Raw genomic sequence first — 16962 nt, forward strand, 5'->3', positions numbered from 1 at the left:
GGCAAGCAACAAATTTTCGATCAGTCTCAAGTTCAGCCATATCGTAACAGATTAAATCAGTGCGAGAAAAATTGATGTTTTTCTAAGCATGGGGTTCCTGAAAAAAAAACGTCGAAATATTTCAAAATAATTCATGAAGCAATTCGGATGCAAAAAAGTAAAGCTTTACAGTAAAAAATTCAAGCAATGAAACTTTGAAATCAATTCAAAAACTTGTTCATATCAAAAACATGTTCAATTTCAAAGAAAAAAGCGGTCCGCAAAAAACTGATGTTTTAAGCGAGAAATTCCATTAAAAAATCCCGAAGTATTTTAGGTTAATTCATGAAGCAATTCAAAGGGCAAAAAATTTTTTTTTCTTTTGATGAACAAGCTTAAATTGTTTTGCGCAAATTTAAAAAATTTCAATGGGAGTTATTCAAGCAGTAAACATTCGATCAATTTCAAGTTCAGCCATATCGTAAATCGATTTCGCAAGTGTAGAATTTCGAAGAATAAGTCATTTTGAGAAAAAGGTGTACTTTTAAGCAAGATGTTCCAGCAAAAAAAACTTTGAAACGTTCCATTGAAGCCATTCCAGCTGTAAAATTTTGAAATTGTTTCGTAGATCGAATCAATTTATGAATTTAAAGTTTTTGTAAGCGAAGTCTCCAAGCTGTTAAGTTATTAAAATTTCAAATTATAATTATTTCATAGAAGGAATCAGTTTGCAGGAAAAACTTAGTTTTTTGGCAAGCTATTCACTCAATGTTATGTTATTTCGTAGACCAAATAATTTTGTGAAAATTCTAATCTTTTCCAAGCGATGTCTTCAAGCTATGAAAATTTGTAATATTTCAAGTTCCTTTAACGACTGTCTCGGTTCGCGAAAAGTTTCAATTTTCTAAGCAAGCTACTCCAGCTGTGAAAATTTGTATTATTTCAAATTATATCGTAGACCGAATCGATTCGCAAAATTTTAAGTTTCTCTAAGCAAGCTATAAACGCAATTGAATACTTCAAGTAATTTCGTGGACCAAATCTGTTCGCAAAAACATGAAGTTTTTTTAAGCAAACTTTTCAAGCTATGAAATTTAAAAAATTTCAAGTGATTTCAAAGACTGATTTGGTTCGCAAAAATTTAGATTTTCTAAGCATGGAGGTTGGTGTTTTTAGTTGATTCATTTCAATTTTTAACTTATCTGTTAACGCAAACTTTGGAACAAAAAGTGGGCAGGTACTGTCTAGCCCTGAAGTTGAATCTAATTCATCTTGTGTAAAGGGTTTTGGACTTTTTCAAACGTTGTGCTCGGTGTAAAAGTTAAAACGAACGTTGCATTCATAGCGCATTAAAACTTTATTGTTCCGACCTTCAAGAAAACGAAATATTTATGCTTGGTTTGTTTTTTATTCAGTCTTTTTTCGGAGATCAAAATAATAAATATTTAAAAAAAGTTTATAGCTGATGGAAGATATCAACTTCCTGAGTTGAAATGCAAAAATATACTTTATCTCCGATTTTTTTTTTGTAAAATTCCTGGAGTTTGAAACTTGCCAATTTGGCCATGTTCTGGACTAAATTATGCGCGCTTTAAAGATATTATCCTTAGAGCATAACGTTCTAAGTTGTTTATTAGTGGCAAATTATCCTGCAAAACAAAATCAGTCCAAATTGAATTGAGGATAACTAATTGGACCTGTTAATTTTGTACGACTCAAATTTCTGCACCTGATCTTTTCTATTGGCAAAGTTCTATAGATTTTATTTTCCTTTCCCAAAGATCTATTCGATATAGATCGATGGTCAGTCGGAACATTCAGGGGTTTGCCCTGATATAAGAGCAGTCTTGTTTAATATACGAGATTAAGGCTAAATTTTTACTTTCTACGTTTGCCGTTGAGCTGTTGCACAAAAATCGGAGGCACCGTATCCTTTCAAATTCAGGCAGAAGAGTTAAAATGTAGTTTGAACCATTTTTGCATTATTAGAACAAGTTTTTCGGGGGCTAAGAGAGTTCTTCAAATTTTTCCTAGCTCAATTCGCTTTTATCGGAGAATTCAACACGGAGAACTGCATGCCTCACAGTATTTCCGGTTCTCTCGTGCTTGGCGTTCTTCTAGCATTGAGTTATTTTCAACTGGCTGCTTGCAAAAATACATAATTTCAAACAAAATTTCAACCAGTGCTTCCAAAAAAAAAACAAATTGGTTGTCAAATGTTTTTTCACTGATTTTTGAAAAAATGTTAGAAAAAAATATCGTTGGAATTATTGAGTCCGGGTTTTTTTTAATCTCTCCCCTGTATTGTTCTCGTCTGAGTGTCTCATGAGATAGAAACAAAGAATTGTGGCTGAATTTTGTCGTCCTATTTTTTAGTTTTGAGACATGGTCTACCAAACAGTGGTCTATAAAACTCTTTATATTTTTCCAGGTTGAGGTGATCTCACATCACACTTTGTATTGACCGTATCAATCGAAATTCGGCTTATTCAACCGTGTCGCCGTTTTTTGTAGGCGTTGACCGCCTGGATTAAAATCAGGTGCATTACAATTTCAATTGACATTAATTTTATGAAATTAAAAATTATAATTTACATGCTTTCCGGAAAGTATCAGTTTTGCTTTGTAGAGATAACTAACTTTTTGATCTTATCAAGTTTTTTTCCATTTTATCAGTTCTTTGTACTACAATTTGCGTGAAAAATGGTTAAAAGGGTTGGTATTTAAAAAGAATATGGCAAGTTTCTCCCCAAACTTGTTTCGCCCCTTTTGAATTTAGTGACACATTTTGCCCCTAAAGTTTCAAACATTTCGTCCTCGCCACATTTCGCCCCTAATTTATTACACAGTTAATTAACCGCAGCTTTCTTAAATTGCGACTTGAGGGGCAAAATGTGCGTGGGGCGAAATGTGTGTGGGGTGAAATATGTGTGGGGCGAAATGTGTGTGGGGTGAAATGTGTGAACAACATTTGAAAAGAAATGTTTAACCGCGGAAGAATCGTGCTCGAGGTTTGTTTCGACCCAACTGAAAATAAATTTGGACCGTGATCGAGGTATGTTTCGACTGTGCTCTATGGTTGTTTCGAGTTTGTGCTGGACGCAAAACTTTGTCTAGGCCATTTTTTGGGTCGAACACGGAAGTTGTGCTCGACATTGAAAGCCGAAACATAAACAGAGCCAGGGGCGGTTCTAGGATTTTCTCGAGGGGGGATTTCAAAAATTTTGTCGACCTTTCTTTTTTGACCAAAAACTTTGCGCTGCAGGCAAGTTTTTGAAAAAACAGGTAGAAAAAGCCGTTTTTGGGCACTTTTTGGCGCTCCTCTTTAAAAATAGTTTATATTGGCGCCAAAGTCGCCTTCACAAAAATTTTAGCGTTGGTGAGCCTAAAATGGACGTCATAAAATAATACCAAAGGGGTACCCTTTAGGTGCTGAGAGGGTCAAATCCCTGAAGAAGAACGTCCGCCCCGCCCCCTTAATCCGCCCCTGAACAGAGCATCTCGATCTAAGCTGCTCACTACAGTCAAGAAACAACAGTCTAGTTACTATTTAGGAGTTCGCAAAGCACAAAACACATTATTTGCATTAAATTTTATTGATTGCACTCATGCTCACAGAATCGAATCAAATCCCAATTTAACCCTATTCCCAAGTGAGTGATCCATTTCAAGTCCGCAACCTTCTTTCGCCATTTAATGTGAAGCAGGCCATTTGTCGATCTAGTTTTCTGCAAAGACAATTGAGTGACTTTTGTAACAGAATGTTTGCGCCAGCAGATTTGTAATTTGTACGTTCCTCTTTAATTCCTCATAAAATGAAGAACAAGTTGAACTAAATCTGCTCTCGCATCATTCTGTTCGCATTGGCATTGTCGTCCGTTGAGTCAAAATTGTCGTGTCCGTTTTTCGTCGATACTTCAGATTGTATAGGAGACTGAAACAAACCGATACTTAGAAAATGATATAATAATTATAAAAATCGTAGTCAACGGACAATTGGAAAAATGTCAAATAAATCAAAGAAACGAATGATTCTTTTTTTTCCCGATAAAATAACCGAGTCTGAAGAAACTGGATCAATAGGTAATTTTTCAGTCCGTTGGGAAATCTAGAAACTAAAACTTAAACACAAAAATTTGAAAAGTCTTCTTAAAAAACAAACAATAAACTGATTTGTTTTGAATAGATCCTCTATTTAGAGGCGAATCATTAACAAGTACTCAAAGCACTGGTAAAATAAAAACACTGAGAACTTGAAATTTTTTTTGTAATTTTTTGGTTGATGTCATAGTTGTTCCGACCATTGAAAATGTGGAGGAACTTTGTATTCGGGCGTGTTTTAGTTTTTATTTTTTCAACGCAAAATCAGGTACGAAAATAATCGTCGGATTGGATTCAGTGGCATATTATATCGGAACTTTTTCAGTAGTGATTCAAACGACGTAACAAAATTTCAAAAAGTTGTCCCAATATTGAAAAAAAAACATATTAAAATTTTTTGATTTTTAGTCTAAACTCGAGCAAATTAAGTGAGTGAGCAGGCTTACAATGGCTTATTTATGCTTATTTTCAGCCGTAAAAACCTAGTTGGTTTTTGTTTTTTTTAGCGCCATTAAGGAAAATTTTTTTAAAAAGTTTGAAAAGTAGTTTTATTTTTTTTGTTTTTCTAGTCAATTTTCTGCAAAAACTGTTGTCCAAATTGCCTATTTTACTATGACTGTCGAGTCTGTCTAAGTTCCAGTTTTTCGTTCAGATCTTTTCATCACACCACGCAGAAAAAGAACGACGCTAAATTGAAAAAAAAACTTTTGTTATGGTCGGAGCATCCTTGCTACTTTTTCGAAATATAAGCAAGAAAGTTTCAAAAATTTATCCTAGAAAGCGCTGCTTAAAATTTAAATTTATCGACCATGGCTGAATTACTAGTGGATATAAGTAAGCATCTAGCAGATCCTAAGCTTCAAATGAACAGTTGCATCTCCTGACTGGTCATGTTCAGTTCATTGAAGCCTGGAACGAAAAGAGTGCAATAGTGAGTCCACCTTGGCCATTTTAAAACCATCATAAATGTACGAGAAGTTATTGTACGTTTTAAAAATTGCCAAACTTTTGTTCAGTGAATCAACAGTGAATGGCACATCCAACTTAAATAAATAATTAACCTGTCGGTACAAAAAAAAATGATTTCTCCGAAAAACTATCGTACGCGCATTCTTTTCAAAATTTCATGAAATAAAACTCTTGAAATTTTTAAACATACCTCTCAAACAGGACTACCCTTAGTCCCTGGGTCACAGTCGCGACACTCGCAATTAGTGGCAGTCGGAACCGAGAACGTCTCCATGGATCCATCGTCACATGATATCTTCCTCTTTATCAGAACCATGTCGCCAGTACAACACTTGCACTCTGTCTTCAGAGTCCACTGCTCCTTTCCAGCCTGGATGCTGAAGTAGAGGTCACCCGGGTCGACTGAAGGGTCTCCGAGAGACATAGGCGATGCTCCCGAGGGTCCGCAGCTTCCGGAACACTTGTTGATCGTGACGTTCCGTTCTCCACAGTACGACGCTAAAGTATAAAATGTGAACAAGAGAAAAGCAAAAACATCATCATGTCAGCAAGCGATTCAATAAACAATTGTTATCAGAGATCCGCTATTTTTCTGATTATTGTTGTTCCGACTGCATCGCAAAATGACCGAAGGACAAAGCATTTCTTTCGCTCAATTTTAGAGGGACTAGGAATTTAGACAAAAAGCAAATTAGACGAGACCAAAACAAAAACAATCTTTAACCTCGAGTCACAGAAACAATCTTTAACCTCGAGTCAAAATTGCAATTATGGGAAATTATGAAGGAACTAAAAAATTACAGAATTAGAAAATAGAAAAATTGCACAGAGTATATCAATTTAGTAATAAAGCTTAAGACATTTGAGACATTATTTTAAGAATTTGATTTTTTCAGTTTCTACCAATGGTGGGAAAAAATTTAGACTAGGAATCCTTTAAATGAAAAATTTTTGCCCAAGAAATCAAAATAAATGTACAAAATTCAAGAAAGTTTCTATCCAATTGCCAAATAACGTTTTGAAAGCAAAAAGTTTCTATCTCAAGTAATTGAAGAGAAAGCAAGAAAGTGATGAACCTATTCTGTTTGAAGCTATTTTGATGAAGCTATGTTGCTTGTTAATTTAAAAAAGTAAAGTTGAAAAGGTGCAACTGACCAGAGAAACTTTTCGAAGAAAAATCATTGTTTTCGTCCCGAGAGTTTGAAAATGGGAAGGAACTTTGGATTTGGAAGTGTTTTTGTTTTTTTCTCGCAAAATCAGGTACCACAAATAATTATCAGAATGGGTCGAGTGATAGATCATTTTAAATCCCTTTTAGCCGTGATTAAACCTTTTCAGCTGTCATAGTAATTTTTCCCAGTGTCGAGAAGAACCGGTTTAAAAATTGCGAGTTTCACTGTGATTTCGAGTGAGTAAAGCGATCGAGCCACGTCGTTGCCTAAAAATTTTAGGCTACAGAAAAAAGATATTTTATAAAAACGAAAATTATTTTGCTCTTCCGTGGCAAAAGATTAGTTCAATTTTTTAATTTTTTTTTCCATTTGCTTATACAAATGATGTGGTTTATGTCACATCTTATTAATTTTTACACGTTCTTACAGTTTTTTTGTCATATTGCGCACAAATAACAATTTCAGTTTGAAAAAATGAAAATAATTCTTTTATTGCAGTTTTTTATGAAGATGGTCGGAGCATTCTTGTTCAATGGAATTTGTATCTGGCTACAACTCTCGTTGGATTTTTTTATTCAACAGTGTTTGAGAGAATTAACTCTCTACTAAAACTAACCCACTATTAGAAAGCTGGATTATCAAGTTTTTTTTCTGATGGATACTTCCGATGGAAAATTAAAAAAACGTTTTTGAAAATAAAGGTCAGTCGCATTTTTTGTCGTTTGAGCGAATTAGCACTCCGTATAGCAATTAAATTTATCAAAAAAACTTGAAAAAATACAGCCAATAGACATATGGAGAAGAAACAATAAAATAAAGGGCTCCAAAAAAACTTAAAATTTGATTTTTTTGAACTTTTTATTTCTTTCGATTTTAAAAAAACTAGATCTAGAGAAACTTTTATAAAGAGAACTTTTTATGCACAAACAATTAGAGAAAATCATATTTCAGAAAATTTTTGAATCCACAGAGTAATTCTAAAAATTGAATACCATTTTCAAAACAAGAAGTCACTCGCGTATTTTTCGCGCCACTGTCATTTTCTTTACAGGAAAGCGTAATTTGTTTATACTTATCAAGTGGAACTCATAATTGGACTTATCTAGAAAACAAACACAAAACGAAAAAAATTAGGACGAACAATTTTTGAGATTTTTTCCCAAGAGAAGAAAAACATAAGAAAATCGCTAAAATTAAATAAATTCTTCACTTTTAAATGCCGAATCTCGAATAAACCAAGTTATAAGAAAAGTAAAACACATTATAATAGTAAAAAACTGTAAAATTGACAACATGTAAGCTAGAGCAAGAGCAAGACGATATTTTTGAAATGAACAAAAAAATCTGTGGGGCCGAAATAAGTGAAAACTCGCCACCATCTTCAACACTTGAAAAGCATCTTACAGATTTATTGTTTGTTTTTAGTGATTAGAGAAAGTGAAGTACTAACAGTCGGTCTTAGTGAGGTTGACAGTGAGACAGAGTTCTTCTGATCGGCAGGCCTTCTTCTCACACCTTCCACAGCAGTTCTGTCCCTCCGCCTCCGCGTCGTCCGAGGGGGGGATGTAATCTTCCTGGATCAGATAAGTGGAAAAACATGAAAATGCAAATAATTTATGTTTTTTTTTAATCTGGACATCGAAAAACTTGTTTAATCTAAAATTTTCTATTTTTTTTTTTTGAAAAACCCGCATCCTCGAGAGCATTCTAAGTCACCGCCTGCGTCAAGGTATTTATACCAAATTACTCCACTCAGGGATATGTGAACATAAAAATGTAAAACAGAGATGCATATTTCTTGTTCACATCTTCGTTGCAGTGGTGTGGTCCCGATGGTCCCTCGTCACACCTCAGTTCTAGTTTGGTGGAATTGTCCACACAGATGGTCTGGTAGCACTTGGAGGAATCCACCACGTCATTGTTCCTGACAACACATTCATCACAATTAAGATTTTAAAAAAGTGAATCTTCCTGACTTAAATGCAGAACAAAATTTTGTATCTTAAAAAGGAGTGCATCAATCTATCTCTCTAATTTTTTCGTGCATTGAAAAAATCGAATTTTAATATCAGCGCAATAAATTTTTGATGTATTAAATTTTTGAAGTAAAAACTTTTTTCGGAAAAACCATCCGAGTTAAAAGCCCAACTTTCGTTGCAATTTTTCCTTGTGTCGATTGGTTTCGATCATCACAGTTCAGTTGCTCTCTCGACGAAATGAAAAAGGGACAACCTGACATGGAATAATACTACCTATGCTATAAAGTTAATTGGGTTGAAATAGTACATACTATTGTTGTGTGGTATACTATTTTGGGCCACCTTCATGAAAAAGTACAAAAAGTTAGTTCCCTGAAATGGTGGGGCGACAATTCGTAACAAGCGACAATTCGTAACAAGCAACAATTCGTAGCAGGCGACAATTCGTAACAAGGCATTGGCAAGTAGAATACGCTTGCTCCGCTTCGCTCCGCTTGGCTTACACCCAGCACGAGAGAAATTCTGCGCGTGAATCAGTGTTCCCCGCTTAATCTACTGTTACGAATTGTCGCTCGTTACGAATTGTCGCCTCACGCCCTGAAATTAAAACATAGATTGCTGTGTGATGTGTGGCTTGCCTGTATTGAGTGCCGTTGTACATGCACACATCACAAGTGGCAGTGTCCTCGTCACACAACTCTTCCTGATACTCTCCCCCGTCACACTCTCTGCCTCCATAGTTACCGTGCGTCAGGATACACCTGTGAAAACAGATTTGATGATTGTTTAAATCCCCATAGTTTTTTTTGTGTCGACCACCTCCTAAGAACTGTTTTTTTTGTCAATTTGACTACCTAACTTTATGCAAATTACCTTATCAAGTGTGTTATCACATTTACTTCCTATAAGCCGTGGTTGGACTGAAGAAAAAGTCGTGACTTGGACAAAATTTGATGAGAATCTGAATTCACCGTTTAGTTTATGCTTATTTTTAGGTTGTTTTGGCACTTAGTATCTCTCATTCTTGCAGTTAGATTTACCTAACTCGTTAATTTTTTAGAATTCAACGGTGTATTTAGAATAAAATTAAGTGTTTGAAAAATGATTTATAAACATGTCTATTTCCTTTTAAATTATTCTTTATTTTTCATACATCAGCAAGCGTTATCAAACCGGAATATAGACTTTTTTGGGTGAAAAACTGTTTAACAGAATCACTTGTAGCTTAGTTCATAAGGAATGGAGGTTACGAAAATGCATAGGACGTCAAAGATCCTGGGTTGGAATCTGACCAGGACCTGTTTTTTTCTAAATTTTTTCTGCTTATCTGTTGTTGGCTTAGTTGTCACAATTTGGAACTTTTTTTTGCTGCTCGCGTTTTTTTAATGTTGCTTTTAGTGTTTGGTTTACTCCCACAATTTTGATTTCGTACCGTGACTTCGTATTTCTATTTTTTTTCCTTTTGTTCCTTTCGTTCCTTTTTTGTACAAAATAAATCCTCGGCCTCAATTGTTTCGGCCCGTTTTTTTATCAGCCTAATGACATACTTTTGAGTCGTTCCTATAGAAACACAACACTCACCTAGGCATTTTTCAGGTTGGTTGTATGTTTACTAATAGGTTTGTTATATGTTTACCCATCAGTTTTTTCTTTTTCGTTATGGACAAATATTTCGAAATTTATTGGAAAAATTAGTTTTTAGTTTTTCTCAAAAATTTCTTCTGATTTTCGAAAATAGTATCAATAAAGACCGTCTACTCCGGTGTGCCTGCATTATCCCTTAGAGTATCCTTTCACTTGACCCCTCTGTATACAGCCTTCGAAAGTCTGTGGGGAATGTTCGACCCATATTTTTGTGATTTTTTTTGCTTTTTCGGTAACTACGCTTCTCAAATCTGAGTTTTTTTGTTTCAAAAGAAGAGAAGGATTTGAAAAAGCTTTCTGCATAAGCGGCTTCGCCAAATTTTTTTAAAACAAAGTTATGACCCTCGGAATAATCAAATTTTAGATTTTTGACCGTTTTGTGAATCTTTTTGATATTTCTCGAAAACTAAAACTCAAATCTGGTGTTGTGGGTTCAAGGAAGATAATGAGAAGTGGAAGCTCCCCTGCATTAGCAGCCACTCACAGAGTTTCTTACACAAAAAAATCTTGCCCTCCGAAAATTCAATTTTTTGATTTCTAGCCAATTTAAATTTTTGATTATTCTTCAAAACTACCCTGCCATATCTGTGATGTTGTGTTTAATTTAAAAAACGAGTTGTGAGAAGTTCATTTGCTTATGCTACTACGCCCTTTTGTTTCTGACACTAGAAGTTATGGCCCTCAAAAGTCAAATCTGAGAACTACCCTCCCAAATCTGAGGTTTTCGGTTCAACCGAAATTAATCTTCCGTCAATCTCTTCTGCATAACCATCTATGCACCACTTTTTCACGCAAAAATCGATGATTCTCGGAAATTCCAAAGTTTTGATTTGTTGACCGTTTTTTGGAATTTTCTCGCTAACTATCCTGCCAAATCTGACATCATAGGTTTAATCGAAACAACAGCTTCTTCGAAGCCTTGCTTTATAATTGGATACGCCAAGTTTTTTTTTTTTAAATATGGCCTTCAAACAAGTCAAACTTTTGAAACTTTGGCGGTTTTCTGGAAACTTTTTGATTTTACACGAAAACTACCGTGCCAATTCTCAGGTTGTGTTCAATTAAGAGACCCGGTTTTGGGAGTTTTCTATGCTCATGTGGACGCAAACTAATTTCACAGAAAAAAATCTATAGATTTTGAAAATTGTTTGACCGTTTTTTAGAACTTTTTGAGTTTTCTTGTAAATTTTTTTAATCTTCTCTCTTATTTTAGTTGAGAAACAAATAAGGTTTTGGGCAAGCCCAATTTTTAAAATCACATTTTGTGCCACATCATTATAGCAATTTCATTCAATGCCATACACGTATCTCCAGTTTTAGCTGGTCTCCAAGGTGTTTTTTATCGAGACATACAAAATCTTTGGTTCGCCTCATTTTTTTCAACAATTTGGTTTTTTGTCGACTGTTTGTTGAATGTGTTTTATCGCAAGCTATGTTGGGTAATTATATGAATGTTCAGTGCTACTCGCACACAGCAACCAGCGATCCTTGTTTGTGCAAAATAGTATTTTTCTCAACTAATAGAATAGTAAGGGCCAGCGTCGAGGTGACAAATCGATGGATGAGGCTGAACGTTGCCGGAGTTACCTCAATAGGATCCAAATATTTGAAAAAAAAAAATGATTTGCAGAATGCTTCGTCACGAATCATGCGATTCTTCCGCAATTTGTTTTTTCAAGTTGCATGTTTATACTCGGGTTCCAGTATCATAAATCCCTTGTAGAATATATCCCTTCAACATCATGGCTTTTTATTGATAGTTTGTTTTGAAATCGTAATTCAAGACGGGTTATTCGTCAAAGTTTGTGCTAAACATTTTTTTGCAAACCGTATTTACTTCTCAATGACTTAGTGACACTCAATTCCCAAAAAATTCCCGATATCTAGTCCCAATCTTGAATGAGATTCATAAGTAAAGTTATTCCTAAAATCGCGCTTTTGTTCTTTCTTCATTACAAAAAAAAAACAAAAAAAGAATTACTGAAAAAAGTATGCATGAGGCCTTGAAATCCCAAACGATGTAAAAACTGATTCTTTTTTATAAAAAATATTTGAAAAAGTTGGGCAACTTAGTCCGCCCAGCCATTTGCCACAATAATACTGTTGTCAAATACTGTGGGTGTGAGCGTTTAGTGGTCTGTGGGTGGTGGATGGGAGGGAGGCGTAGAGGAAGTTAGGTAGGAGGGGTGGGGGCACTGGCCTGTTTCTGGATCGTCTGCACTGGCTGTCACACATGGTCCACTCACTCCACTCTGTGGCCGCACAATCTTCTGGACAGTTGCCCTCACACTCCAGCTGGCCATCCACACAAGAACTACAACACAACACACAACAGAGCATAACGAATACAATGTCATCATCAGTATCTGATATATATTGATGATGATTATTTAATCAGGTACAAAGTATAGTAAGAAACAGAGTAATCAGTGATTACATTTATGATTAAGATTGAAACACATCCATTGCATTGCAATTGGTAGTGTGCGCAGGGGTTCTATATATCCCTCAATTCTGGTCGCCATTTTGAGGGCAAAAATTTTCGAATTTTACACTGATTTTAAGTGGGGTAGCGCACGCTGACAAAAAACGCCCATTTTTGGTCGAAATCTATTCAAAAAATATGAATAATGGTACTTTCTTCCAAAAATTGCCTGTTTTAAGTTTTAAAAATATGATGACTTTAAGGTTTCGGTAGAGCATGAAAAACTCGAAATGGCTGGCCTAAAAAATTCGAGCTTTTAAAATTGACATCGAGCTTTAAAAAATTCCAACCCCGTCAAAAAATTTCTGCTCAAGCCAGAAAGTTTTTCCAAATTGTAATGAAAATGAAAATGTATTGGAATAGCATGGGTAAAATAGGATCAGAAACGTACCATTGTCTTTCGGGACAGCACGTGGAGGCGTTGGCGGCGCCATTCTCAATGTACGAGTCACAGACGAAGTCGTAGCACGAACATGCCTCTGGAACAACACACTCCTCGGCCACGACGTCCAGCACAGTGCCACTGGGACATACACACCCTGGCTCGCACTCGCTGTCATCGTCGTTGCAGCTCTCTGGTGACGTCAGACTCATGCACGTCATGCTGCACTGGTTTGCACAGGACGAGAAGGTAGTTCCAGGAATCACTCCGCCTGCACAAAAAGTGCATAAAAGTTAATGAATTATAAGTCGGACTGTTATAGAATTGTATTTTATTATGTGTTTTTTTTTTAATCTGATAAAACCAATATATTCTTTTGATTAATTTATCATAGTTATTTTTTTTGACATTTGATTCGGAAGCTGATCAAAATCACAAAATCACATGTGTCGTAAAATCTTAGAAAATATTGTTCCGAATATGAAAATGGGGAGGAGTTTTGTATTCGGATGTGTTTTAGTTTTTTCTTTTTTTCCATGCACAATCAGGTACCGCAAATAATCATCAGAATGGGTCGAGCGATATACCACACAACAGAGGCGAAGCTGAGCTTCGCACCAGTTGCGATGTAACAATTAGTGCATCATGACGCTAAAAAATAGCAAACAGAACTTCGAACGATGTTACAATTGAAGAAGGAAGTGGAAAAACGAGAAAAAAAATTAAGAAACAAAAAAAGCTTATTTTTCGTTTTTGAATTAATTTAAGTTTTTCAAAGAGATTCTAATGGGGTTGAAGTTGGACATTCAAAAATTGGTGCCGGAGACTAACTGATGTCAAAAGTACTACTGGACAATTTAAGGAAAAAATCGGTAAATAAACCGGCAGAGTTGAAAAAACTGTTTTAAAATGTTTGCGTTTTAGTCAAGTTTCGAGCGAGTAAAGCGGTCGTGTAACGTTCGATCTATATAAAAATAAACAATTTAGGCTAGAAAAACTTGATTTAGCTAAAAGAAAAACAGATTTTGCAAGCTTCTGTTAGCGGCAAAAAAAAACGCTCAAAAATATTTAGAATTTCAAGTGCAAAAATTGAATCACACGCAAGCGTAAAAAAAATAATTTTTTTTTGAATTTTTTTTGCATTTTTGTTGATTTATTTTGTGAAGACTATTACTGTCGTTCTTGCCTAATTCACTAAATTTTTACGCTTTCGTGTAACTTTATCATCACACGAAGCACAAAGCACAAGAAAAGAAACTAATTTGAAAAAAAAAGGAAAACTTGATTTTCAGGTTTTTTATTCGGTTTTCTTTATCATAATTTTTCTGGAATTTGGAAAAAGTTTTGTTAGTAAATGGAATTTTATATTCACGCTCGAAAAGATCAGAATAGAAAATGGCTAAAATGCTACAAAAAAAAACCGGACAAGGCGTACAGTTGTTGTCGGTTTGATTCGGGGAAGCGATGTTACACAGCTCAGTGTCCATAGTGCACTCTCTGAACTGTTGGTTGGGTCCGGAGCAGAAGTCGTTGTTTCCATAAGTCTCCAAGGCAGGGTCACTGCAACTCCTCGATCTGGTCTGTCTTCCAATGGTGCCACAAGATACACAGTCACAGCCGCTCCAACCACTCCAAGAAGCCCACTCTGTAATGAGGGAAACACTTTGAAAAATTCAGCAGATAATAATGTAGTTCACTGAAAGTGGGAAGTAACTTGTATTCGGATGTTATTCTTCGACGCAAGGTCAGGTACTACAAAAAATGATCATTAGATGGCGTTAAGTGATTAATAATATTAAAGCCCTTCCAGTCGTGGTTTGATCAATGTCAAAAGTAGTTCAAAGTTGTCGGTCAGTGTAACGCTACTGGGAAAAACTGAATCAGTCTACATCATTGCTAAGTGACGCAAGCCACTTATGATGCATTATCAGTACCAGTCAATTTGAAAAAAAAAAGAAATTTACAATTTAACATACCTCAAATTATAAAGCGGACGCATTATAACTAAAATACGAAAAAGTTCATTAAAAGCGTCCGACCTTGCCTAAGTTTGAACCCTCTTATTTTGTTGCTGGTCTCCTTCCCTACATCTACGCTACAAATCCTTGATACCTTGAAGCTTAGGTGCTATTTCTAATGTAATAATTGGTGTTAAAATCCTTAGTATTGGCTGTACTTAATAACTGGCTATTGTTCCGTCTTTAGAAGAAAACGGAATATTTATGCTAGTTGTGGTTGGCTATTGTTCCGACTTTCGAAGACAACGGAATATTTATGCTCGGTGTGGTTTTTTTGTTCAGTCAATTTTCGCCGATCGAAATTATAGTTTTCAACAAAAACTTTTAATAGCCTATTGAAGATATCAACTTCTTGAAATCAAATTTAAAAAAATATTTCACCTCCGTGAATTTTTTTTAAAGTTCTGGCGGTTTACTAGGTATCTACACTAATTCTAATAGCCAGGGGCGGATCTAGGATTTTCTCGAGGGGGGTGGGATTTTCAAAAAAATTTCGAACACTTTTTTCGACCTTTTTTTTAAGTCGACCAAATTGATTTTCCGAGCTCTCCCAAAGCAGTAAAAAGACCCCCTTTTTTGGCGAAAATGTCTGTGCCGCAGGCAAAACTTTGAAAAAACAGGCCAAAAACAGGGTTTTATAGATGCCATCAAATATTTAAGAGACTTAATTACTTTCAAGTAGCTTCAATTATTTCAAAATTCCACCCAATTTTCAAACCTTAATGACTGTGAAAGCTTAGATTCAAAAAATTTTTAAAAATTTTTTCCAATTTCTTTCCATCTTCAAAGTAAACGTCTGAACTGTATTAGAAGAGGGCAAATATTTTGGTGACCTGGTTCGATGGTTTTCGTGTCGGGAACACATTCGCAGTTGGGTCCTTCTATCTTGTCGAACGAGTATCTACTCTGGTTCAGTCCGGCCAGTCCGTAGGTGACAAATCCCTCGTGGTAATCTCCCTGCTCCAGTGTCATGTTCAGCAACATGTACTCGCCAGGCATCAGCTGCAGAACAAGAGTTAACACTCCCATGCGATGAAGACGCAATGGTCAACTGGAGAGGAGGGGGGAGGGGAGGGGGAGGGAGGTTAGGGGAAAGGGAACTTGACTTTGGATTAGGGAGCACTGGATTTAAGCCTCTCCTTCAGGAGCTCCACCCCCATACCAACCAAACGGGTAACCCACTGCTGCATTTTATGGCGCCTATTTTTGCCAAACAACCCAGAAAAATTAGGGCAGTGCTCGGAACCTCCTGTACAATTTAGCCTCAGTCAACTACCCTTATTTAAAAGTAGTTCGAATTCTATACAGCCTGCGTGGTCTAATTTTTGAAACTTTGTACTTAGATAAGCCTGACAGATTGGTTTATGTTTCTTTGTTAGGGAATGATATCTCCACTCAAGATTATGAGTTTGTTGTAATTACCTCATATTCGACCTTGACCCCGTCCACGCATGTTGACTCATCTGTAGAAGGCGATTGGTCGAACCCAGTCGATGTGGAGTATTTGAGTGAGTTATCGAGAGATGAATAGACTTCGAAGCTGATGCTCACAGGTCCCGCACACTAAACACATTTGGGTTATACTTGATATCCTCCCCATAAAGCGATATAGAGCGACGATATTAACTTGGTTTTCAGCCAATCAAAATTGAGTATTCTACACGCAACGTTAAGCGATTGTTGACCCAACTAATTAGTGGGATGAATGATCCTAAATTGGTCTGCACAGAGAGATATATTTCGAGCAAAATGAGCCCAAATTGAGAAGTATTGACTCACCTCTCGTGCCACAGGTAAGCGCAGCGGAGCAAGCGGTCGATTTACTTACCAATCCCGTGCACTCCATAGTTTAATGTCTTCAGCTTAATTTCACTAAATTTTCTTTTATCCGGGAACAATTTTTTCGGCTATTCGAGTGACAAAACATCATAGGGGAGAGCAATTTATTGTTCCGACTTTCGATACGAAAGTAACGGAATATTTGTGCTCGGGGTGGGTTTTTTTTTCTTCAGACAAATTTCGACTTTTTAACTATAGCCATTTTTGACGGAATTTTTTATATCTTTCGAAAGCTATTGTTGTCTTGAGCTTAAATTTGAAAAGATAATTCACCTGTGATCATTTTTCGTAAAGTTATGAGCGTTTAAAGACTACCATTTTGGCCATTTAGACCAATTTGCGACAATTAACGCGCGATATAATTCGCGCTATTAATGCGTAAGCGGAGATTTAA

General features: G+C 35.9%; 1 protein-coding gene and 1 long non-coding RNA gene across 2 annotated transcripts; both read right to left on the bottom strand.

Annotated features, from left to right (window-relative positions):
• Positions 1-3612: 3612 nt before the first annotated feature.
• On the bottom strand, positions 3613-8142 carry LOC134842473 (uncharacterized). The gene is made up of 4 exons (XR_010162505.1): positions 8028-8142; positions 7672-7795; positions 5240-5547; positions 3613-3913 (listed from the first exon to the last, which is right to left on the bottom strand). It is a non-coding gene; the product is annotated as an uncharacterized LOC134842473 (long non-coding RNA).
• Positions 8143-8747: 605 nt separating this feature from the next.
• Positions 8748-16575, bottom strand: LOC134841778 (SCO-spondin-like). Its single transcript, XM_063857815.1, has 7 exons — positions 16558-16575; positions 16152-16292; positions 15563-15731; positions 14147-14356; positions 12721-12982; positions 12045-12158; positions 8748-8961 (listed from the first exon to the last, which is right to left on the bottom strand). Exons 1-7 carry the CDS (start codon positions 16573-16575, stop codon positions 8748-8750), a joined length of 1128 nt encoding a protein of 375 aa, XP_063713885.1.
• Between the last annotated feature and the right edge of the window lie 387 nt (positions 16576-16962).

This window comes from Symsagittifera roscoffensis, chromosome 3 (genome assembly GCF_963678635.1).
Source record: "Symsagittifera roscoffensis chromosome 3, txSymRosc1.1, whole genome shotgun sequence".
NCBI classification, from domain to species: domain Eukaryota; kingdom Metazoa; phylum Xenacoelomorpha; order Acoela; family Convolutidae; genus Symsagittifera; species Symsagittifera roscoffensis.

What these genes read in the sequence shown, in the direction of transcription:
- LOC134841778 (XM_063857815.1), bottom strand. An exon ending in GGGTCAAGGTCGAATATGAG is followed by an intron (nt 15,732 to 16,151) that starts GTAATTACAACA and finishes CTTGTTCTGCAG; the next exon opens with CTGATGCCTGGCGAGTACAT. An exon ending in GAATCAAACCGACAACAACT is followed by an intron (nt 12,983 to 14,146) that starts GTACGCCTTGTC and finishes CTTTTTGTGCAG; the next exon opens with GCGGAGTGATTCCTGGAACT.